This window comes from Mesoplodon bidens (genome assembly GCF_964165515.1).
Source record: "Mesoplodon bidens genome assembly, chromosome: 3".
Classification (NCBI taxonomy): Eukaryota; Metazoa; Chordata; class Mammalia; order Artiodactyla; family Ziphiidae; genus Mesoplodon; species Mesoplodon bidens.
In genome coordinates this window covers 17,611,641-17,637,039 of record NC_138178.1, presented here as the reverse complement: position 1 = coordinate 17,637,039, position 25,399 = coordinate 17,611,641, and the positions used below count along the sequence as shown (strand labels likewise).

The window sequence follows — 25,399 nt, the reverse complement described above, 5'->3', positions numbered from 1 at the left end:
AGAGGCTGAGGGCCTGGACTCTGAAGTCAGATGGCTCGGGGCCAACTCCCAGCGGTACCCTCAGCAGCCTTGGGTTTAGGGCAACTTCGTGAACACCTTTATGCTTTACTTTTCTCAGTTGTAAAGTGCGGATCATAATGGTAGCTGCTTCACAGGGTTGCTTGGAAGCTCAAGTGAGCTGATATGTGCAAAGCACTTTAGAACCCCTCCTGACACAAAGAATGCGCTATGTAAATGTAGCTGTTGTAGACATTATTATTGTTCCGTAATTCCATTTTCAAAAAAAATGTTGGGTCCCACCAAATCAGTTTTACATCTTTAATGGGTTGCAACACCCAATTTGAAATATGCTGTTTAGGTGGTAGAAATCCTCTAGGTTTGCAGAGGTGTGTGGGGGAGGAGCCTGGAGGCATTTGAGAAGCAGCGTGGCTCATCGTGATGCACTCATGACTCAGTTAGGACCGTATCCTGAGGACACTGGGAAGCCTTTCGAGAGAATGGCTTGATAAAATTTACATATTTTTAGAAAATTATAATTTTTAATTTTAAAAATGAAAAGGGCTGAAGCAGAGAGAACACAGGAACTCTGTTAGGTCTCTGTTGTAAAAGTCACGGCCAGAAATGGTGGTGGCCAAGGGGACAGAGATACAATATACATTTCTCAGGAGGAATGTAGGCGACTTGATTGTTTGGTTAGATATAAAAAACAAGAGAGAAAGAACAGTAAGAAATAATTCCATGTTCTGGCCTGATCAGCTGGGTGGATTGTCACGTGCAGACAGGAAAACCCCGGAGGAGGATCGTATTTGTATACTTGGAGGAGAGTGACATGTGGAACCTGGTGTTTACTTACCTGCAGGTAAAAGTGGAGGCGACAGGCAGAGGAGGGGGAGGCCTGGCGAAGTGGAGATTTGGGAGCTGAAGACAGAGAAGGTGACTCTGAGCCCAGGGCAGTATCAGTGGAGGGGCTGCCCGGGAATTGTGTGCAGGGGCAGGGACCAGAGCTCTGAGGACCCTTCAGACGCCCGGGGGCTCAGCGTGGGGATCAGTTGGCAGGAGGAGATGCTCGTGATCCAGGAGAGGCCACTGCAGAGAGAGGAGGAAAACCAGAAAAGTGTGGTTGTCAAAGCCAGAGCAGGAGTATGTTTCTTTTTTTTAAATTATTTTATTTTATTATTAAAGTATAGTTACCGTATAGTATTATATGTTACAGGATGTCAACGTAGTGATTCACAGTTTTTAAAGGTTCTACTCCATTTACAGTTATTATTCAATATAAACTATAGGCTATATTCCCCATGTCATACAGTATATCCTTGTGTCCTATCTTACACCCAGTAGTTTATACCTCTTACTCCTCTATCCCTAATTGCCTCTCCCCACTTCCTCTCCCTACTGGTAACCAATAGTTTGTTCTCTATGTCTGTGAGTCTGCTTCTTTAAAGAATGAAATTATGCCATTCGCAGCAACGGGGATGGACTTGGAGGGCATTATTTTGCTAAGTGAAATGAATCAGACTGAGAAAGACAAATACTGTGTGATATCACTTATATGTGGAATCTAAAAATACAACAGACTACGAGTGCATTTCTTACTCGTTAGAAGGATGTACTCCCACCAAGGAGTCACAGGTGCTCATGGCCTCGGCTGCATGGGAGCTGCTGACGTCAGGAGGTGTCCCTGGACCCGTGTTGAATGGTGACCGTTGTTTCGTGCTGTACTTTAGTGTCTCTTTGTGATGCCAGTACTGACAATCTCCTGACGCTAATTCTTGTTCCAAGTTAAGGATATTATATATCAACTCCTATTTCAAGAAGCAAAGCTCTTTTTTTTCCCCCCAACACTCTCTACACAAGCACAGAAACCTGTGCCAGATTTCCCTGTTTTTGAGCAATAGAAATGATGTTTTAAGTGGCATGTTAATCCCAACTGCAGATTTTCACAAAGGTTTGTAGAAATTAGGATTCGAGGAATTAATTTTTTTTAAGTAAGTTACTACCAAAATATAACTTGGAAGAAAGATGAATAAAATGATGAAATGGTTTTGTTGACTGTGGGGTCGCTCTTTCCTTCGAGGTGGGAGAATTTATCATCTCCCATCTCTGTCCTGTTCCCTCCTGTTGGCAGTTGTGGGGTTGCTGTGCACGTGACCCGAGTGGGTGGACCCTGATGACTCAGATGCTACATGACAATAGGGCCCTCCTCCACTTTTCTCTCAAAACAAGAAAAATCCTGAGGCCAGATAAATTACTTGCTTCATCAAAGAACCAGCTTTAAAATTACCTTGTGTGAAAGATTTTTTTTTTTAATATTGTGACATTTAACCATTATGATACATACTCAGGAGTCCTCATTTTCAGACTGTGCTTTCCCAGGACCTATTTTCCCAAGATTCATGAGTGCTTCCATTCCCGTGGCTTCAAAAAAAAAAAAAAAGAAATTTTTTTTTAATAAACTGTGATTTGCAGATATCTTTGTTTTTCAAGGCAACACTGCTCATGTTTTATGTTCCATCCAAGGGGATATGAAGTTTTGGCTATGTTCAAGCTCTTAATGGGTTTATATACTGTTGAACTGGTATATTGAGCATGCCCGTGATTTTAGTTTATTGCCCTTTCCTGAAGGGTTCCTGCCTGTGCTCTGCTTATATGCATCATTTTTAAAAACCTTTTTATTTTTTTTATATGCATTTTTGCTATCATGAGTCATTCTGTGTATTCTGTACTTTATAGCCATTGCTGCATTCAAAAACATTGCAACTAGATTTCTTTCTGGAAATATATTTCCCAGGAAAGTGTAGACTTATATGTATTCCCTGCTGTGACACAATTTTGACTTCTTTTATATTTTCAGTAATAAGGTATTGTAAACTAAGTAATTTTTAAAAAGCAGAAAATGTAACTAGTTAGCTATTGTTTGGTCATGTTAGAAACCATTACAAAGCTTTAGAAGGTTATTTCTAAGATTTTAGATCTGTCTTCTCAACTTCAGTGAACAAATAGAAAAAAAAATTATACATTTTTCCTATGGAACTCTTTTCTTGAAAGGTCCCATATTTAAATATAGTTTTATCCATATGGGTCTTATTATCTTTACTGTCAAAGTTTTACGCTTTTTCTCTTAGAGTAGACCCCCGTCTAGTCTGGCAAAACTCCTTTGAACATTATTTTTCTTGTGAGATGGGAGTTATATAATTCACTAAAGCAGGGTTTTCATACTGTTTCCAGATACTCTGGTCAGCAATAGAACAGGATATTTTCTTCTAGAGGTATCTTCCACTGTCCTGAATACATGCAGCTGAGCTGCAGCTGTCTAATTAGAGAGAAACACCATTAACAGCCAAATAATAAGAAGTGTGTGAAGGTGTCTCTGCTCCCCCACTGGAGAAATGCCCACATAGCATCAAAAACAATGAGGGGAAATGAAATCATTTCTGACTCAGGGAGTGCGGTTTGCTTCTTGTTTTCTACTGAGAAGTCTTTGTCAGCTCGAATGGCGGTATTGTCCTGAATGGAGGAGGCTCCTGTTGGTGGGTTTTTTGGTTCTCATTTAGTTCTGCTCTTTCCCTCTTGGAAGGCTCTTGGCCCCATCCTGCTGTCCCTTGGCCACCATGGACTGACTGTGAGGGTGACATCTTGAGGAGAAAGTTAGTTGCTGGGAACTGTAGGACTGAACCAGTTGAGGTATTGATGTGAAGGTGGGATCCTTTCCAAAGACGTTGCAAAGAATATAGTCTCCTTTCCTTTATTTGGGAATCTGAATACCTGAAAGGAAACACTCCTTGCCTTCTTATCTCCGTGCTTTTATCTGTGAGAAATTGTTTTGGTTGTAGCACAATAACTGTGGTTAAAGGAAGACACGGCTTATTTTTCTCTAATTTAAAAGAGGTCTGAAGATTGACCATCCAAGTCTTGTATGGTGGCGCCATAGCATCAGCAATGTCACTACCTCCTTTTTACTCAGCCATCCTTAATATGTATTTCTTTATTTTTTTAATTGTGGTAAAGTATGTATAACATTTACCATCTTATCCGTTTAAAAAAAACTTTTTACATTGAGGTATAGTTAATTTACAATGGTGTGTTAGTTTCAAGTGTACAGCAAAATGATTCTGATATATATGTATATATTCTTTTTCAGATTTTTTCCATTATAGGTTATTATAATATACTGAGCATAGTTCCCTGTGCTATACAGTAGGTCCTTGTTGTTTACCTATTTTTTTTTTTTTTTTTTTTTTTTTTTTTTTTGCGGTACGCGGGCCTCTCACTGTTGTGGCCTCTCCCGTTGCGGAGCACAAGCTCCGGATGCGCAGGCTCAGCAGCCATGGCTCACGGGCCCAGCCGCTCTGCAGCATGTGGGATCTTCCCGGACCGGGGCACGAACCCGTGTCCCCTGCATCGGCAGGCGGACTCTCAACCACTACGCCACCAGGGAAGCCCCTGTTTACCTATTTTATATATAGGAGTGGGTATATGTTAATCCCAACTTCCTAATATGTCTTCCCCTTCCTCAACCCCTTTGGTAACCACAACTTTGTTTTCTGTGTCTGTGAGTCTATTTCTGTTCTGTAAATGAGTTCATTTGTATCATTTTTTTAGATACCACATAAAAATGATCTCATATGATATTTGTCTTTGTCTGACTTACTTCACTTAGTATGATGATCTGTAGGTCCATCCATGCTGCTGCAAATGGCAGTATTTTCATTCTTTTTTATGGCTGAGTAACATTCCATTGTGTGTGTGTGTATACATACACAAATATATCTGTGTGTGTGTGTGTATATATATATATATACACACACACACATATATATATATATATATTATATACCACATCTTTATCCATTCTTCTGTCCTTGGACATTTAGGTTGCTTCCATGTCTATCTAAACCATTTTCACATTGCTGTGTAACCATCACCACAATCCTTCCCCAGCACTCCTTTCATCTTGTAAGATGGAAACTCTGTCCCCTTTAAACAGTAACTTCCCGTTCTCCAGACCCTCACCCCTAGCAGCCACCATTCTAACTTTCTGTCTTTCTGAGTTTGACTACTCAAGGTATTTCATATAAGTGGAATCACGCAGTATTTATCTTTTTTCGACTGGCTTATTTCACTTAGCATAATGTCCTCAAGTTTTAAACATGTTGTAACATGTGTCAATATCTCCTTCCTTTTTAAGGCTGAGTCATATTCCATTGTATGTATCCACCACATGTTCTTCATCCATTCATCCATCCACAGACACTTAGTTTGCATCTGCCTTTTGGCTGTTGTGAAGGATGCTGCTATGAACACGAGTGTCTTAACGTGTATTTGTGTCCTCACTGTCACTTCCTGGTGACACCTCTGAGCATCTTGTCAGAATCCGAAGCAGGAAGAAGCAGGAAGGGCAAGAGGCAGCTGCTAGTGGCGGGAGCCCCCTTTGTAAGGGTCTTCCCGGAAGTGCCGCCGTCCACCTCGATGAGCCAGAAACGGAGACTCACGATGATAATGAAAGTGCTGGTATGTGCCAACACCGGGAATGTATCGTCCATTTAATTCTCAAAATAAATCCATGAGGGTGGTCGCATTTCATCCAAGAGGTTTAGTGAGTTGTCCAGGGGTAGTGAGTCACATAGCTAGTAAGAGGCAAAGCTGGGATTTTAACCCAGGAATCTGGCTCCGATGTTATGCTCTTAACTACCATCTTCTGTTCCTGTTTTCAGAGGAGCTGGGGAAAACAGTTTTATCTCAACTAGGCGTATTTCCTCTCCCGACCAAATCGGGGCTCCACTTCGATGGAGGGGGAGGAGAATGGATATGGGTAGGCAACTAGCAGAGTCTGCCCTGGAGCGCCTGCCCCTGGGAGCTGCCTCTCCATCTCACGGTTTCTGAAGCCTGGTGGCCTCTGGCCTCTGGAATTGCAGCTGCTCCGTAGCACTGCGGTGCTGGCCACCGTCACGCTGCCATGCCAGCCAAGCCCCACCACCGGCCAGATCATTTTGGCTTAACCCAAAAGACGGGGAGTAGACCACAAATCCTGGAATACCTGATTATGTCTACCACTTGAAGTGGTCATGATCTCCCCCACGTAGGGAGCCTAGAGGAGCTAGCTGGAAACACAGGAGGAGGGGCTAAATATATAGATATTTTTGTTAGAAAATTGTTTCTGTTATTTACTGAGTAATGATTTCTGCCAGCAGTGCATTACCTGTTTAAAAACATTGTATTTAATCTTTGCTACTACTACTTTTTATAGTTAGTATTTTTATTATTATTTAATAGTGCCAATTGCCACACATCAGATAACCCATGTCTTATTATTATTATTTTTTTACAAATTTATTTATTTGGCTGTGCTGGGTCTTCATTGCCGCGCGCAGGCTTTCTCTAGTTGCGGTGAGTGGGGGGCTACTCTTTGTTGCAGAGCACGGGCTCTAGATGTGCGGGCTTCAGTAGTTGTGGCGCGCGGGCTTCAGTAGTTGTGACTTGCGGGCTCTAGAGCGCAGGCTCAGTAGTTGTGGCGCACGGGCTTAGTTGCTCTGAGGCATATGGGATCTTCCTGGACCAGGACTCGAACCTGTGTCCCCTGCACTGGCAGGCGGATTCGTAACCACTGCGCCACCAGGGAAGTCCAACCCATGTCTTTCTGATTTTGGAGTAGAAGTTCTCAGTCAGTGTTCTAATGTTGATTGTACGAATTTGGTGCCTTTTTAACCCTCTGATTTGTATGGATATATTCCCCCAATATTCCAGCTAGATCTTGTCTTCTGGGACTTAGATGGTCATCAGCATTCAACCTTAACCCTCTCTGTAGAAAGAGCTTTCCTTCTTTAGTGTGGAGGAAGTAGTCCTGAAATAATGATTGGTTAAGACCAATCACCTTCTACTATCCTTTGAATCCTCTTCTTTGTAAATAATAAGGCTATCACATTGAACTTTGTTGTTTGTCTTAAACCCTAGCCCAGTAGTTCTCAACCCCCAGGAATTTGCCCCACAGGGGACTTTGGCTGGTGACTTATATGGTTGTCACAAGTGGGGAGGGTGTGTGCTGGCATGTGTTGGCTGGAGGCCAGAGATGCTACTCAACAGCCTACGATGCACAAGGACCCCCTCACCCCACACACATAGGATTATCTGGCCTGAAATCTTGACAATGCCAAGGTCAAGGAACCCTGCCCAAGCTCAACGGCTGTCCAAGATGCAACTGAGTTGTTGACCTTCAGATAAGTTTCCCTGGATGCTTTGCTGTTTCGTGTCCGGTTGTCTCTGGTCCATCTATCAGCCATCATTCTGTGTGGAGGACCCCTGCTTAAGAGTTATAATTACATCAACCACGTTCGAGTATTTTACAGTCTAGTTGATGTTACGCCATTTAAGAAGTTTACGTGGTGACCTTTCTTACAGTTTATTTTGAACGTGATTTCAGTGCAATAAAGATTTTGCTTTACTTTTAACATATAAATGAACATGAAGAACCTAAGGGGCATTCAAAGGGGTTGAGGTCAGTCTAAGAGGGAGAAGGGTATTCTGTAGTGGAAAGAACTTGGGGTTTAGAGTTTGAAGCCTTCTTTTCCCAGCCCAGCTCCACCATCTCTGGCATTTAGCCCATCAGCCTCAGTTTCCTGATCTCCACTTGCTTCACATTTCGTTTGAAGAACGAAGTGCAAGACTGTGTATTGAAAGCGTTTCGAAATCTTAAGGTGCTGCGTATCTGTCAGCTCCTGTTGTTTAAGTTCTTTTCTCATGGGCTTTTCTCCCCTTAGATTAATTATTCCTGTGTTAGTTCCTAGATAAATATTCTGAGTGCCTTTGCTAACAAAAAGATGTATAGTTTATTTCTATCCAGAAATATGTGTGTATACATATATATGTGGGGGGGGGGCGGTGTGTGTGTATTGCCCTCAGTGAAATGAGGTTTACTAATATACCATGATTATACTAGTTTAGACCAGACAGGTCGAACTTCAGCCCAGGAAAAGCAACATAGTGATATCCTGTAACAGCTGCTGTAACTGGGGAGATGTGGGGATTTAAACCGACTGTGAGTAGTGTTGGCTCCGGTTCCAGGAGGGTTTGTTGAACAAACATGCGTGTTCTGACAGAGCCCCACTTACGCCTTGTGTTTGCCAGAGAGTCATGGAGCCTCAGACCACACAACAGGCAGTGCAGACGTCACAGTTCTTAGGAGGTGGAAGTGAGTTGGGATGAGAGGAATTCCAGGCCAGTGCACAAATCTACACGTTCTCTAGTGGAACGCTTGTTGAACTCTTTAGCCAAATAAGGGGAAATGTGGTGGTTGGCCATTTGTCAGATTTCATGTCTCCTTCCCAGGAGGGGCGTGCTGATTGGAGGGGAGACCCTAAACCTGTCTCTTCCTCCTGAGCCCCTGTCACTCGATCCCTGAACCTATCCCAAGATTGTGGATTGCAGTTACCAGCTGGGTTCTTACCTACGGGCGAGTCATAAACAATACTCTGCGCTGTGCGTCCTGGTGGAGTGAAGCCCCAGCACAGAAGAATAAAGAAAACAGCCGTTGCCAGTTTTTGGTGTCACACGGTCACCTTCTGTATGTGTTAGACTTGCCAGGACCCAGGTGCACTGTAAGAACACCGATTTTAACCAAGTCTGTGACCTTAGTTGCTTTGTTCTTTAAGAGGGTGATGTGAGTCAGGTAGACGGTGGGTGTGGGCGCTGAGGCCTGAGGAGCCACAGCCCCTGAGCGGCATTGCTCTGTTTTTCCTGGTCTAAGAATTAGGTGTGGCCTCCAGCTCTTGGTAATTTGCCTGCACAGCCCTGTAGGGCCTTAAAAGAACGGGTCAGCTCCTTAATTTTAAATCTGAATATGCAAATCAACTGAAAGACAAAAAAAAGGAAAAGCTCTGACTCCTAATTTACTCTGCAGAGTATTCTCAGGAATGTGAATCATCAGAAATTGTTTCCTATCATCGACAGAAAAAAGTGCTGACTGACGCCTTAACTTTACAGATAATGAGATCTTTGGGGAAGTTTTAATCTTTCATAGTTTCCCGGAGTTGTTTCCTTCCTCCCCTCCCCCAAACGCCAGTGACCACATTATCTAGCTGTCTTTACCACTTTCATTTGCTCTGTAACCATCAGGATAAGAATATATTGGAGGGTGTGTTAGCTGTACCTGTACTTAGGTATCTCGTATCAATAGTCAAAACACAGACTTTGAAGCACAATACATATTTAACTGAGGGTGAGTATTTCTGAGTCAAAAAAAGATACCCTTAAGCTGTGCGTGTGTTTGCATGACTTTCTCAGCATTTATAACCTGGATGCCAGTTTGAGCATCAGATAGGCAGATGGTAACAGAAATTATTAGAATTATCTTTGTTACTAAATACTCCTGGCTTTGTCCTAATAGAAAAAAAAAAAGGTATGTTGTAAAGTATCATTCTGTCTTTTACTTTTTCTTCTTTCAAGTGCCCTTTTACATAGATGTGTTTTTTGACTTAGGTCTCATTAACATTTCTTATAAGAACTGCCTTTGGGGCAGTACCACTTATTAAATTGTTCTGATGCTTTAGGAAAAGGAAAACCATGGTAACCAGATATAGGGTGTGATTATTTGCCTCTAACGTGGCAGAGTGTTGGGTTTAACAAAAGAAGCTTAATACAAATGTTCCAATTGACCCTTCTCATCACTCAGGCTGCTTAGAGCTCAATCAATCTCTCATTATTATCAGAGTTATTCTGGCAAAGGCAGCAGTGATAGTATTTTTCATAATCACTCCTTGAGCCAAATGTAATTTGCAATTTGTAGTATTGTATTATGAAACAATAATGCATTAAAATGAACAGTGCAAGAATTAGGAGTATAGTGGTAAAGAAAGGGTCCAGAGAAGTAGTTGTGAGACAGACTCTCTCAAAATCATTTAAAGTGGACATGGCTGATTTCAATGCCAAATTAAGCATTTAGAAAAATCAGACTTGTGTCTTGTTTTTACTATATTTAATTGTGTGTCTGTGTGTATATATATATATATATATTTTTTAAATCTTATATGTAATAATATATATATTATTTATTATAAAGTCAATGTAGTAGCTGGGGAAACAAAAAAAATTACTTAGCATATTATTTGCCTTGCGTGTTTGGTGTTTTGGGTTAGTGTAGTTTGATTACCTGTGTGGGTATGTTTTGAAAATAATGAGGTATATCAAGCTTTATAAAAATCCTGTATGGAACAGTCATTACTGATTGACCCCTTTTTACAAAGAGGAATTTATTTACTACAGAAAGTATGTAGTGTGGTCCATGGACTAGCTGATGTCAGGGAAGCTTTAATATCATAATTAAGATATACTTTCACCCATCTTCTGTCATTTGACTTGACTGGCTCTAAATATAGATTATAAATATTATTTCAGAGTTATTTATGTGTTCATCTTGTGTTTTGAAGGATTACTGTGCTTGCTTTTTTTTTTTCCTTAAGCCTTTATATCTGGATCCTGCGCTTTTTGGGGTGTGTGTGTGTGTGTGTGTGTGTGTGTGTGTGTTTGGTTTGGTTTTTAAGATCTTTGGAGTTTATGATGATTCTTACAAAGTCAAAATCGATAATGTGCTGGGTTCAGTTTCTTAACTGCTTTACTATTTCCTTGTCCGGATCCGTCCTGGACTCCTGCAGTGTCGGGTTACTAGGCATATCTGTGCATCCTTGATTCGATAACACAGGCTACGAAGACGCAGGGGAAGAATGCACTTCTAAGGGCATTTAATGGGGGTCCTGAGAAGGATATGTTGTCCATTAAGGGAACATCACATGTCTGAAGGCTGTTCTAGCTTGGTTAAGTAGAAGCTATATTTTCTTTAAAAAAAAAAAAAAAAGTCACTTATTTTTTTCCTGGATGCCAAGCAACACAAATTTAGTTTATTAAATCTAATCAGACTAGCACTGATGAAAACCGTACACAATCAAATAATGATTCTCAAGTTTGCAGATTTCCTTTTAAAGAGAACCCCTGCTACACTGTGCTGACTTAAAACTGCATCCCATTTGACAAAAGCACTATCAAGTTGTCATGTACTCTTTCCGAGGCTGCTTCTCATCATGGTTGATTACCAAGATGTTTTTTGCCTAAATGGGAGCTTTCTGCTTTTCCTAATCAACCCTCTTTTCCCTGATTGATCCAGCATTGCCACAAGCCACTGCGGAGCAAATCGGTACACAATCATTGTAGCAATTTCTTTAAATGTCACTAAAATATGGAAGATCCTGTATGGGAAGGACACATTAGAAAGGACCTTTTTCCCCTCATTTATAAAATGGAAGCTGAGGCACACACACAAAAAAGGTAGGGCCAGAAACCACGAGCGCATCATCATACAAGAGAAATGCACGCAGTGGCTTCTTGCTGTTTTACCCTCTGATTGGGTTTGGGCGGTTTTGACACGCTTCTGCTGTTGCCTGGCACGATTTGCATATATTACGCAGACAGCGTTGACTTCTGGAGTGTCGTTGCACTTAGAAATATTGGCAATGTCCTAAAAATGAGTATGTGGCAGTTTGTGTGATCCTTTCCAATGATTGGAACCAGTTCTTGACCTTGCGTCTGAACTCCTGGCCTTCATAGAAAAGTTCATGCAGGAACAATGTCCCTTGGACCTCCTTGCTGCCAGCAATACAAGATTTATCTCATTGATTTCACCCAAGATGTGTTAACCAGATGCTCTCAGTATAAAAGCATAGAGTGACTGGCTGATTTGGAGGTGGCTGGGTGTGGTAATTCCGTCTTGGGCCGGAATTCTGGTTTTGCTGCTTACTTGCCAGATGACCTGTTCAATCACTAAATCGCCCTGTGCTTCCTGAGTTTTCCCCTAAAGAACACATACCTAATATGCCAGTTATTGGAATCAATGAGATCAAGTATGCATAAATAAGAATTCAATAAATTCTAGTTAAGTGTTGTTAAGTGAGCAAAAGAGCCTTCAACAGATGCTCAGTTCTACGTCTCACTTAGGAGTGAACTTCATGGGTCTGGGAATTTCATTTTCTCTAGGAGTGTCCAAGTTCAGACCCACCAAGGTCTCTTTTTTTTTTTCTTTTTAATAAATTTATTTATTTATTTTTGGCTGCATTGGGTCTTTGTTGCCACAAACAGCGGCTACTCTTCGTTGCGGTGTGCGGGCTTCTCATTGTGGTGGCTTCTCTTGTTGTGGAGCATGGGCTCTAGGCGCGGGCTTCAATAGTTGTGGCACGTGGGCTCAGTAGTTGTGGCTTGTGGGCTCTAGAGCACAGGCTCAGTAGTTGCGGCGCACAGGCTTCGTTGCTCTGCGGCATGTGGGATATTCCTGGACCAGGGGTCGAACCCGTGTCCCCTGCACTGGCAGGCGGATTCTCAACCACTGCGCCACCAGGGAAGCCCCCACCAAGGTCTCTTAAACTCACTGAGGTGAACTGAGTTCTGTTCCTGACTCGCAAGGTGACTTTGCACAGCTCTGCGTGCAGACCTCTTGGGCCTCAATTTCCTTGTCTGTCAAATGAAGACATTGGACAAGGTGACTCATCTCTAGGCTTCCATCTTCAGACATATGTGCATGTGGAGCTTCAGTGCACTTGGACAGGAGTGCACTAGAACAATCTGCAGAGACACGTGGCTAGATTTTTATTTTCTTCAGCTAAAATTTAGAGCAGTTACCTTTTAGGGCTTTAAGGCAAAAATCAGTTCCTAGGTTCATCACCGGGGTGATGAATTAAGGGAAGTCACCGCTGGCACCAGGAATGTAGGGTAAGATTGTACGAGATTTAACTGATAAAGAGTTTGTAGAGAAACTTGGATCCAAAACCATTTAGGAAAAGTATCACTCAAAGGACTACAGAGAAATGAGGTTAAAAGCTGGTGATTTTGCTTTGGTTTGAGTGAACGTGTGTTCTGAGGCATACAGGTTGCTGATGGGGATGCAGGAATGGCACAGGACACGGTCTTCGGTTTTGCTCTGCAGGTTCTTGAAGTTGGCCCACTGGGCAGCTGGCATCTCTCAAGGATCTTTAGGGCCCTGGCACATTAGTAAAGCAGGCAGTGGTCAAAGACAGGGTAGCACAATGGCTGTACCAACACATGTGTCCACCAGAAACTGGAAGGTTCCAGAAAGAGACAGCGAGTTCCTGGAGAAAGGGATGATTAAATCACGTGATGGTGCACATATGTAGAAATGAGGGGAAAACATAGGGCGGGGGATGGAGTTAGAAGGCTGTGTTGACCATACCAGTGTGGGAGTTGTTGGGTGGGGGGAGGGGGACGCAAGGCTTCTGGTAGCTGACACTGAATTTGAATTTGTGCCATTTTCACTTCTCTCCCCAGCCAAGCAGTATCACTTAATCTATATGTTTCTTAGGGTGAATAGTCATACAAGTCTTACAGCAAAGCCCTCCTTAGACATGAAGACCTCTGTAATTAGCAGTGAGAAATACCAGACTTCTAGGTGACATTTCAGGGAGTTATTTTGGAAGAAAATCTTATTTTAAAAATTATTTCTCAAAACTTACAAGATAATTGGTTCTAGATAGTCTGTTCATCTATTTTTAAATATGGCAGCAGATTTTTTAGACTTTCTTTTTTCCTCTGTTGTGTTTTCAAATATGATATTAGGAAAAGCCCTTTCATTACAAAACCAATTTTATTTTCATTTTTTTATAGCAGGATGCTGTGTGTTATCATTCAGCCTAATCTTTCCTAAAGATCTGTAATTTTAGTAGCAGTAGAAAATATAGTAAAACTAGTTCAGTGTTATTTATACCACAGAGAGAATGAGGTTAATTTGCTAAAAACCAAAATGATGGTTGAAAAGCACAAAACTCTTATCAGTTAATTTTTCATGATGGCTCTTTCTATATAAAACCAGCAGAATTTTGTTGCAATCCATTGTGACTGTTGGTTGGTTTGTTTTTTTCTTCCCGCATTCATCAACAAGTGCACATCTTGCCCATCACTCTTTGCAATAATAATATATATGGCTGATCTGGCAGACGGCAATGATCTCATTTGTAGCGCGTCATGGTAGAACCCATTTGTCAGATTACTTGGAGATTAGCTGAATGGAAACATCGCTGTATCCTTTATGAAGAAAACCATATGTTTAAGCAAAGTTGCAATCAATTTCACTCTGATAAGACGGGCTCATCCACTGTATCCTTCTGTGAAAGGAGTCTTCAGTGGCATGTTGGCACTTTTTTCATTGTACCTTCTGTCTCCATGGGGCAGTACCTGTAGAGAAATTTTTCCCTTTCAATTTTTTCTCAAGCTCTCTATTTTTCTTTTTGTCTCTATTAAAAAAAAAAAAAGGCCATTCTACTGTATTCATACATCCTAAGATTTGACCAAGAAGTTCTTCTAGAGGTGACAGACATTTCTCTTTGAACATGTGTATGGGGTAGTCAGAAGGCAGTTGATGAAACTGATTCTTTGCTGGGAATGAGTTTGCTTCCTGGACATACTATTAACACAATGTTTTTTCAGCTATGCTGTTCCTTGGGAAATGACCCATTTGAAATTTATCTGTGGCTTTTAAAAGATAATAAAATAAGTGTAATTGATGTCCTCCAAGTTTCTAAGCATCTTGCTATTAAATGATTGTCTTCATAGGTTGATTACTGATTTCAGCTGTGAAATTGACTTTGTGAGTACATGTGTAGCTGAAATTTTTCAATGACCTCCCCTGTCCCCCTTTCAGAAAGAATTAAGCAACTATAAATTAAGATGAACACTAGAATAAATTGGTAATTAGAGTGATGAGGATATAGCTAATTCCTTTTTCTTTTTATACTCTAGAATGGTTGGTATATTTTTTTCATTTACAGTCTCTATTTCATTCTGTCAAAACCTTATAGCTGAGGGATCCATTTTTACCCCAGTTAACAAGTAATGTGCTGTGCTTTTATAGTATGCCTTAAAGAAATCACATAATTTATTAACTAAAGCAGGCATTAAGGGAAATGTCCAAATGCTAACCTATAAACATTTTATCTGTGGTTTGTTCAGTTTTTCATACATTAATCTTGAAACTGTAGTTTTTAAAAGGAAAATATAACAGTTTGATAATAAATTTACAAATAATAAAATAGTATATTCTGGTGATTATGAGGCAGCCGAGGAAACTAATATTTTGGCATCAAATATAATGAGAAAAAAATTCACTTCCTAAATATGAGTTGGGATTCATAGGTGTTTTTTTTTTCTTTTTAATCATGTGTATTTGAGATAAAAAACTGAAAGTTGGTAGACTGAGATAGAAAACTGAAACTTTCTTCACAAAATAGGATGAAGACCATTTAAAAAAAGATTTTAACAATAGCTGATTAAATTCAGTGTTAGGTTTTGGGTTGAAAATATCAAAACTGCTTTAAAACATGGGAAAGTCAACCACCTCAGTTTTTCCCCACATTATTAACTCAAAGGGCAGATTCTTCTTGGAAGATTAAACTGTACCTTTTGGTAAAGATAGATGATATATCTTGTATCATGGTAGTGTTTCTCAAATATGGTACAGGGTTGAATGTATGTAGTCTAGAATGTGAACCAGCAACACAAACAAAACAGGTCAATATGGCAACATTGTATTGTTCGAAGGATATTTATGAACTGAAAAACTAAATGGTTAAATGATTTACCTTTAGGAATCTGTATTATAAGTAAAAGGTCACATATAGCTGATTCACTTCATTGTATAGCAGAAACTAACACAACATTGTAAAGCAATTATACTCCAATTAAAAAATAATAAATGTCATGTATTAAGATTTGAACTTGACACTTTTCTTGAAGTTAGAATTTAATACATTTTATATTTCCAGGTGCCTCAATGTTGCAGAATTTTCATGATGGGATTCATATGGGCTTTAAATACCATCTAAATGCTGATGACATGCAAATGAATTTGTCTAGCCCTGTCCTTAGATGCTCAATAAATTTTTGTCAAATGTTGGCTTCTCCTGGGACATATCAGTCGTTTATGTTTGCTCTTTCATTTATTAATTCATTCTATAAAGATAATCATTATGCTTAACTCTTAGGCATTATCGATATATTGACAAAAACAACAGAAAGAGAAAGTTTTTATTTTTAATGCTTTGTACTTATTAGTTTTAAAAGCATAGTACATAGTTTCTCCCCTGTCAGACATCATCAGTTTGGGGGTTAAGTTCCCAGGGAGTTTTTCTTTTCCTTTTTTTTTTTTTTTTTTTTTCTTCTTTTTTGCCACTGAAATGGTCTCCTAATTTCTTTTTTTTTTTTTTTTTTTTTTTTTGCGTTACGTGGGCCTCTCACTGTTGTGGCCTCTCCCGTTGCGGAGCACAGGCTCCAGACACGCAGGCTCAGCGGCCATGGCTCACGGGCCCAGCCGCTCCGCGGCATGTGGGATCCTCCCGGACCGGGGCCGAACCCGTATCCCCTGCATGGGCAGGCGGACTCTCAACCACTGCGTCACCAGGGAAGCCCGATCTTCTAATTTCTAAATAACATTAAAAGTTAAGGGTAGATTTGCTTTATGGAAGTTAATTTTACAGGCAGTTTTCAATGCCATTTAATAATACACATAATTTTGAAGGAATAGTGGTGGTGAGACTTTAACTTTTTTCTATTTTAACATCTTGAGAATGCTTTTCCTTACTTATTTCCAACATAGTGTTACTTTGGTGAACCCATGAGATATTCCCATGTACACTTCCTGCATAGACCAGTATTTGACATCAGATTTATATCAAAAAAGAAAGACATATGCTCCCAACCACACCAGTAGTTGAGATACTTTTTTTCTCTTTTATATCAGCTTTGGACCATCTCTTTTACTCGTCTCTTTTTCAATATGATTAATTGTCACCATAAGCCAGATTTCTACTTTGTGCTCAGAAAATGCTTGGTATACTTTATATATTTATGAATGCTTAGTTGAGTAACTGTCTATAAAAGATTTCTTTTTTGAAACATCTGGTGACCAAATCACTACAGATGAATATTATTTCAGGGGATGGAACACATGCCTTCCAGGCAACATGTTCTGGAGAAAAGTAGAAAAAAGTAACAGAGCAGGAAAAATAATGGATACCAAGTCGGAGGTTTCTAAGGTATTTTGGATGCCCGAAGGGAATAATATTAGTGTTTTTTTGGAGAGCCTCGAATTCAGTGCCCATATGTGGAAATGGGTGTGCACTGTTTTTGAATTGCGTGTTTGTTCCTCATGTTTGTTTTTGATCAGATACAGATTTCCAAGTCAAAGATGCCACATTCGGCGATAGCTTTTCATCAGATTTAGGAAGAGTATTTGTTGAGACTTCCTTAAAGCTTTCAGTTTAATAAGCCCAAAGTACAATCACAGTGTAAATTATCCTTTTTACTTTGAACCTTGCAAATGTGACCTTGTTTATCAGTGTTTAAACTATGAGGAATGTTGCCAATAAAACTGACTGTGAAAATAAAGAAGAATAGTTGTTTATGGAGAGATCATTAAAAAGATGATTGTGGATTATCATTCTGCAGTCCTAAGAGAACCCCACTCTGATGCAGAGTTTTATCCTCCGCACCTGCCGTACTCAGCACACTGTTCTATACATTTATGGATTGTGTGTTTAATAAGAATGAACTGCAAGGATTTTGTTGTTATTTTTGTGTTGCCTAAAGAAAAATGGGTATGGAGGCCATTTCCAAAAAGGGTTTTCTCTGGAAAGTTCTAATTAAAAAGGATTAAAGTAATCTGATTGAAAATATTAATACTGGGCAGGAGACATTGGGGCCTCATTTTGAGGATGCTCACACTTCATTGAGTGCATAGGTCTTTATCCCAAAAGAAGGACAATGCGTTTTGTATATATTGACAAGTTAGAATTTTTTGTTATCAACAGGTTTGGCAAACATCGAAAAGATGACAAGATTGAGAAAACGGGTAAAATAAAAATGCAGGACTCCCTTACATCAGAAGAGGAGAGAGTACGGATGAAGCAGGAGCAGGAAAGGTAGATTTCAGTTATTTGGTTGAACCTTATTAGAGGGAGGCTCTTTTGTTCCTTTCTACTCTTACTTTCTTTTTTTCTTTTTAATATAAAGAAATTGCATTTATTTTATTTTTGTTTTTTTCTGTGTCAATCCAGATACTGATGGTTGGATGAATACAGCATAAAGAATGATTAAAAGAAAAAACCTTCTATTTATTTGAGGCATTAAAATGAATTTTGTTGGTTTTATTTAAGATCTTTGTATAGGAGATGGTAGGGCATATGAGATGAATAAATCAACTAATGATCAATAAATCAATGAATGATCACTTAAAATCACAAAAAATATGTAAAATTCTGTCTAATTCATCTGTGAGTATATAGTATATTATAATAATTTTAAAGAAATGCTCATCTGGAAATAAAACTCTGAGTTTTTATATCTCATTTAAAATATTTTGATTTCTAATAAGAATTGAAGAGGCTGTTGTTTTTTTACTATGCTGTTTTCCTATCAAATCTGACATCTATTTCTTTTTCTCCTTCTATTTTGCTATCATATTTTGTGTGACATTTTTTACTTAAATTTTACTCCATCTCTTCCAGAAAGATTATTATCTATTGTTGAGTCATTTCATGTTGGGAACCCAAAGACCAATGAAATAAATGAGAAGTTACTTGAAGCAGACACTTGAAAACCATTTTATGAGCAATTAGAATTTTTCTCATTATAACTCGCAGGGGTATGAGAGAATCATCTCACCCTTGTATTATTAGAGTTTGCAGGCTTGGAGTGAGCTTCTCTGTAGCAGCTATTTCATTTCAAGCTGCCATAGCAAGAACTACTATGCCTCTTTTACTTTTAATAATCTGGGGTATCAGGAGCATCAGAAGCCTTAATCAAGGTTATAAAGCTAAATATCATCCACAGGTTAGGACTGTAACCCAGCATCTCTAAGACCAAGTGTGGTATTCTTACCATAATTCTAGAGTAGTACCTTTGATCTCATTCTGTTTTTTTTTGTGTTTTTTTTTTAATTTATTTTTGGCTGTGTTGGGTCTTCGTTGCTGTGTGCAGGCTCCGTATTACATAATTATTGACTATATTCCCCACACGGTACATTTTATACCTGTGACTTATTTATTTTGTAACTGAAAGTTTGTACCTCTTAATCTCCCTCACCTCTGACAATTTCACCTCCTTATTTCTCTCCTCCCTGCAACACCCTCTCCTCTGACAATCACTGTTTGTTCTCTGTATTTGTGACTGTTTCTGTTTAGTTATGTTTGTTCATTTGTTTTGTTTTTTAGATTCCACATATAAGTGAAACCCGGTGGTATTTGTCTTTCTCTGTCACTTAGTATAATACCCTTTAGGTCCATCCATGTTGTTGCAAATGACAAGATTTCATTCTTTTTTATGGCTGAGTAATATTCCATTGTTATACCACATCTTCTTTATCCATTCATCTGTTGATGGACACTTAGTTTGCTTCCATATCTTGGCAATTATAAATAATACTGCTAAACAGAGAGGTGCATATATCTTTCTGAATTAGTGTTTTCATTTTCTTGGGATAAATACCCAGAAGTGGAATTGCTGGATCATATGGTAGTTCTATTTTTTGTCTTTTAAGAAACCTCTATTTTGTTTTACACAGCGGCTGCACCTACTTATATTCCCACCAACAGTGTACAAGGGTTCTCTTTTCTCCATGTCTTCTCCAACACCTGTTATTTGTTTGATAATAACCATTTTGACAGGTGTGAGGTGATATCTCATTGTGGTTTTGATTTGCATTTCCCTGATGATTAGAGATGTTGAGCATTTTTCATGCACTTGTTGGCCATCTGTAGGTCTTCTTTGGAAAAATGTCTATTTAGGTTTTCTGCCCATTTTTTACTTAGGGTTTTTTTTTTATGTTGAGTTCTTTGTTTGTTTTGAATATTAACCCCTTATTGGATATATCATTTGCAAATATCTTCTCCTATTCAGTAGGCAGCCTCTTTGTTTTGTTGATATCGTTTCCTTTGCTGTGTAAAAGCTTTTCACTTTGATATAGTCCTATTTGTTTATCTTTGCTTTTGTTTCCCTTGCCTGAGGAGACATATCCAAAAAAATATTGCTAGGAGCAATATCAAAGAGCACTCTGCCTATGCTTTCTTCTAGGAGTTTTATGGTTTCAGGTCTTATGTTTAAGTCTTTAATCCATTTTGAGTTTATTTTTGTGCATGGATGGAGAGAGTAGTCCAGTTTGATCCTTTTGCATGTAGCTGTCTAGTTTTCCCAACACCATTTATTGAAGAAGCTGTCTTTTCCTTGTTGTATATTCTTGCCTCCTTTTTAGTAGATTAATTGCCCATATAAGTGTGGGTTCATTTCTGGACTCACCATTCTATTCCATTGATCTGTGTGTGCTTTTGTGCCATTACTATACTGTTTTGATTACTATAGCTTTGTAGTATAATTTGAAATCAGGGAGAGTGATACTTCCAGCTTTGTTCTTCTTTCTTAGGATTTTTTTGGCTGTTTGAGGTCTTTTGTGTTTCCATACAAATTTTAGAATTATTTGTTCTAGTTCTGTGAAAAATGCCATTGGTAAGTTGATAGGCATTGGATTGAATCTAGATTGCCTTGGGTGGTATGGTCATTTTAGCAATATTGATTCTTCCAATCCATGGACATGGTACATTTTTCCATCTGTCTTTGTTGTCTTCACTTTCTTGCATCAGTGTCTTATACTTCCTTAGTTAGATTTATTCCCAGTTATTTTTATTTAGATTTTATTCTCTTTGATACAGTTGTAAATGGGATTGTCAGAGTTGATTGTTTCATAGAACTGTGAGCAAGTTCTGAGCCAGTGCTGTGACCTTCCTCTACTTTATGGCTTCTGTTTTGGGTACTTATGAATCTTATCCCTGAAACATCTTTTTTTTTTTTTTTTCCCAATTCTCTCTTTCCCACATGTTTCTCATCTGTTTAAAACATATATCTTTTTAATGTCTAATTCTAAATTTATTCTAATTCTAAATCTACAGAAAATTTGAAAAAAAAACCCATAAAATAGGAAAACAAAAATTTGTCTGTAATAACACCACTGTTAACGTACTGGTCTATGCCATTCTAATTTTTTTCCTATAAAATGCATATTTCCACACATACGTACTTCTAAAAAGCTGACATCTATTTTCAGTAGTTAACAGCTATTTTTATTTTGATTTATTTTGCATTTCCATACAGTTTTAGAAAGTCATGGTAAATGTTTTCTGGAACAAGGCCAAGGTTGTATGAACAGGATAGATGGGAAGGAAGGAAATAAGGTCTGAAAGATGAAATTTTAGCTGTGATAACTGGCCAAATTCCCCAGTTCTCAAATAATATTTACCTCATATGTTATTCATTCTATTAAATGAGATTTATAACTTTAACTGGCTTACATTTTGTAGTTACTCAGCAGGGGATACTCATGATGATATTATTATCTATATCTACCTTGTAAGTTGGAAATATTTTCAAGGAGACTGAATGCTTCTAGCTGAGACATGAAAAAGTTAATGAATTTCTTATGAAATTCTTCCATAATATGAAGATTATTTATAAATCTGCTAAGGACTTATGGTTTGAAATGTTCCATTATTCAAAGTGATAATCACCCTTAAAAATTAAAAGCCTTGTGTTTTCAACACCTGGCCATTGAACTATCTTTGTCCGTAGTGGTGCACTCCCAGTTCTGGGTGTGTCATTTTGGAATGCTTTGTGGCATTTTTGCCTCCAGTTTCCAATCACTGGCATTTCTCTTTTCAGTTTTACCAACTGTTCCCAATATCTGCTTTGAGTAAGTACTTGAAATTTTGATAAAAACTTTTTTGTGGTCTTTCTTAGTTGATAAGATCCTTTTCAAAGATGATATATGTTTATCAGTTTTTGCAGATATTAACATTTAAACAATATGTATCATAATGTAGTAGTAAAGTTTCTTTAAAGTGCATGAATAAAAAATTAGTGAAATTACAGAAGGATTAAACTGTATAGCAATAATAGGTGCATTCCCTGTGCATCTGAAAGAATAAGTAATTTTCACTCCTTTTGGCTTGAAACTTAGTGTTCAGATTCCCCAAATTCTGGCATCAGAACCCAGATATCCTGGATAATTTTTGCATGCAGGTCACATATTGTCATTCAAACACAGCTTGACTTTTAAAATTTAACCTTTTATTAGAAAAAAATATATTTTTCTATCATCTAGCAGAGTTCTTCATATTTTCTCTGACCTCTTAAATCCTTCAGAAAAGTCCGTTCTAATCAATGAGATTAGTTCATCAGACATATTTTAAGAATTTATTGTGCAAGTGAACAGATTTTTAAAGAATCTATTAACTTTGTGGAAGTCTAAAATAGACCAATACTTGGGCAAATTGGAACAGATTTTATTGACAGTCTGTAACTGGAGTAGGAAAGGCAGTTTCATTTTTGATGAGAGCTGTCTTAGATGTATTTGGCATTGTAGCTTCTCTTTGAGTTGGAAATAATTGTAGGTGCTTTGACGCTTGTGAAAGCTCGAACATGATGTGAGTGAATGAGCAAGTATCTATGAGAGAGAGAGAGAGTGTATGTGTGTGTGTTTTGGTTAGTGAAATATCATTCTAGTGTTTTATTAGTGTAAAAGAGAAATTTTTGTTGTTCATGATATATTAAGTACATAAAATGATGGTATAAATTTTTTTATTATTATAATTGTTCCCCTCTCAGAGATTCCTTGCCTTTGTTAAGAGGGAGAAAAGATTTAAACCTCATAATATTAAAAAATCAACGTAAGACATATAATCAATTGTGCAAGTTGGTGGCCACAGAGCTTTGGGAAGGGAAGAGGTTGGGGGGCTAGAGTTAATAATGAATACTTATTAGAGATGGTAATTTGGGGTCTAGATCTAGTTCCCAAGAACTTATGACTTCAGCAAAATGGAAAAATTCTACATCCACGCTCAGGTACAGGGCTCATGGTGGGTGCACATTCTTATAACTGCTTAGATTCTGGAAAAGCTGTGGTTGTATTAGTGATTAGTACTGTCTCTATGAATGCTGTTCTTTTATCTCTTTTTCAACTTTTAACCATTTTATATTATAAAACTGCTATTATCTCATTTTAGCTTTGAGGGATAAAATTTAACACACCCCCCCGCCTCCCCCCACCTATTTATTATAAGGTACCACTGTGGATTTCAACAACTTACCTTCTTCCCTTGAATGGAAATGTATCTTTAAAACAGTTGTTCCTGCTCAATAATTTTTTTTAAGGCCCCAATCAGAATGTGGAAAGCCTTTCTTTTCAAATCAACTTTTGCCCCAATATTACACAAGTATTATCCTACTTAAAATTATAACTATGTTTTCAAATTTAGTGGGATATTGGCCTTCTTTTGGGAATTCAGCATAGAGACCTCATTGGCAGCTTACATCTTGGTAGGTGGCAGTTGTTAGATTTGCCCAGCAAGGTAAGCTGAAAATTGAAGATTTCTGACACCTGCCATTTGCTGAAGTGTTTTGAGGGGCAAATAAAACATTCAGTTGAACACAAACTGCTATTAAATTGAACTGTTTTTTCCAGTTGCCTTGTAGCTTAAATTTCATTCTCCATGAAATTGGGTTTTATTTGACGAATTTCTGTAATACTGATTTTTAGAGAGAGGAAATATTGTTGGGAAAAGATCCAGGAAATTTATTCCCAGACTGAGGCTTCTGGATGGTAGTGCAATAAGTTGCGGGTAAAATGTTTCCCAAAAGAGTTGATTTCAAGCTCTTAAATATTCTTTTGAAGATAGTTAACCCTTATCTAATATGTAGCAATCTGAAGTTTATTTTAATTTTTATGTTAAACTAATATTAATATATTTTATCTTCTGTAGATATTAAAAGTGTTTTGTTTTGTTTTTTTAAATTAAAATCATTAAAGGTTACTTTCTGCTTCTTGGAGTCTTTTTTAAAAATGCATGATTCAATACATTCCATATATTGAGGCTTCATAGCTTTGGAAGTAGAAGTATTTTGGATACAGCAGAGTAATTTAAGTAACCATTGATTTTTCCATCCTGAGAAGTTGTTCTCCAGTCGTGCTTCTCAAGCCTTATATCTTTTCTGGCTATAGAAAAACTATACTTCATAGTCATAAAAAAGTTATTTTCATTTTACTCTACTGCAATTAGTGCTAGAAGCCATTTATTGTAAAAACAACAATTATAATAAATAGAAATGTTACAAGAACAGAAGTCTTGTGTGTTTTATCCTCCTCATGCATCATCCATTTTAATTAGAGAAAAGGGTAGTGAACACTGCAATGAGTCTGGAATGAAAATCATTAATTGATGTCAAGCTGAAGAGAGACCGTTAGCATGAATTTAGTGACAGCAGGAAAGAAATTAACCTTATTACTTTATTTAGTATATTACATTATTTTGTGTATTCCTTTCTGTGCAGGTTCAAGGCAATTTCATTTTCATAATGGAAAAGACTGTTATTTTTCTAACAAAAAAGAAAGATGTGAATATTTATGTTTGAACATACCAAATTGAAATGATGAATTTTTTACTGACATTTTAAAAAGTCTTAGTAAAAAGTTTAAAAAGTTTTAATGGTTGTTTTAATATTTTTGTTAACATTCCAAGAACAGGGAAATAGTGCGTGAAGATGTTGCCCATCAATGTCAGAACAGCTGTCTGCCATCATTTAAACCTCAGAATGGTTCTCTTGTTTATGGCTCAGAACGACTTTCTGGACTGCTTAAAGCAATAGACATTTATTTCTTTGGCTAAGTTTTGGGCTAATCAGTTACTTTTGTCATTGGTGAGGTTTGGCCCGAGATAAATTAGATGGATAATGCTAAACAACAACCTGACTGTTCAGAAAAACGGATGACTCTTACATCTTAGAGATAATTTGTGACCCCAGGGTCACCGTAAAAGGGTGGAGGGGGTGTCCTTTTATAGCATTGACCATCTGGAACTGTTAAGGGCTACACTGCAAGATACCCTCTTTTTGAAAAGTTTCCTTAAACTATGCTATTCTCCTTAAACAAAACTATTTTCTCCTCTGAGCCAAATATTTTTTTCTGAAATAAGAAAAATATGAAAATGAAAATATGAAATGTAAATGTGAACATGAAAATATACAACATGTATATATAACTTTTGGTTGTGTTGCAAAGTCCCTTTTCTCACTTTATAATAAACAAGACATTCAAATGTAAAAGTATATAATAAAATCATTGTGTGTCTTTTGTTGACTGAACTATCACTAAAATGCAACAAAACCACAGTGCATTCCTCCTTTTAAAACTACTTTTTAGTGCCATTTGCACAGCAAGCTTCATTAGCATTGATTTCTAGGATGACTTTGAAATAGACATTGGTTCAGGCTAATAACCAGATTTGTCAGTCCTTTGTGGCCAGTCCCACCGTCAGTGGCC

General features: G+C 38.0%; 1 protein-coding gene across 13 annotated transcripts in view; it reads left to right on the top strand.

The window, feature by feature from the left end:
• Positions 1-25,399, top strand: part of PARD3 (par-3 family cell polarity regulator) — a 629,043-nt gene that overhangs the window by 434,269 nt on the left and 169,375 nt on the right. For all 13 annotated transcript variants that reach the window (XM_081228686.1, XM_081228701.1, XM_081228699.1 and 10 more), the window contains one exon: positions 17,850-17,960. In XM_081228686.1, coding sequence (XP_081084812.1) covers positions 17,850-17,960 — 111 coding nt within the window. The remainder of the gene's footprint in view (positions 1-17,849; positions 17,961-25,399) is intronic.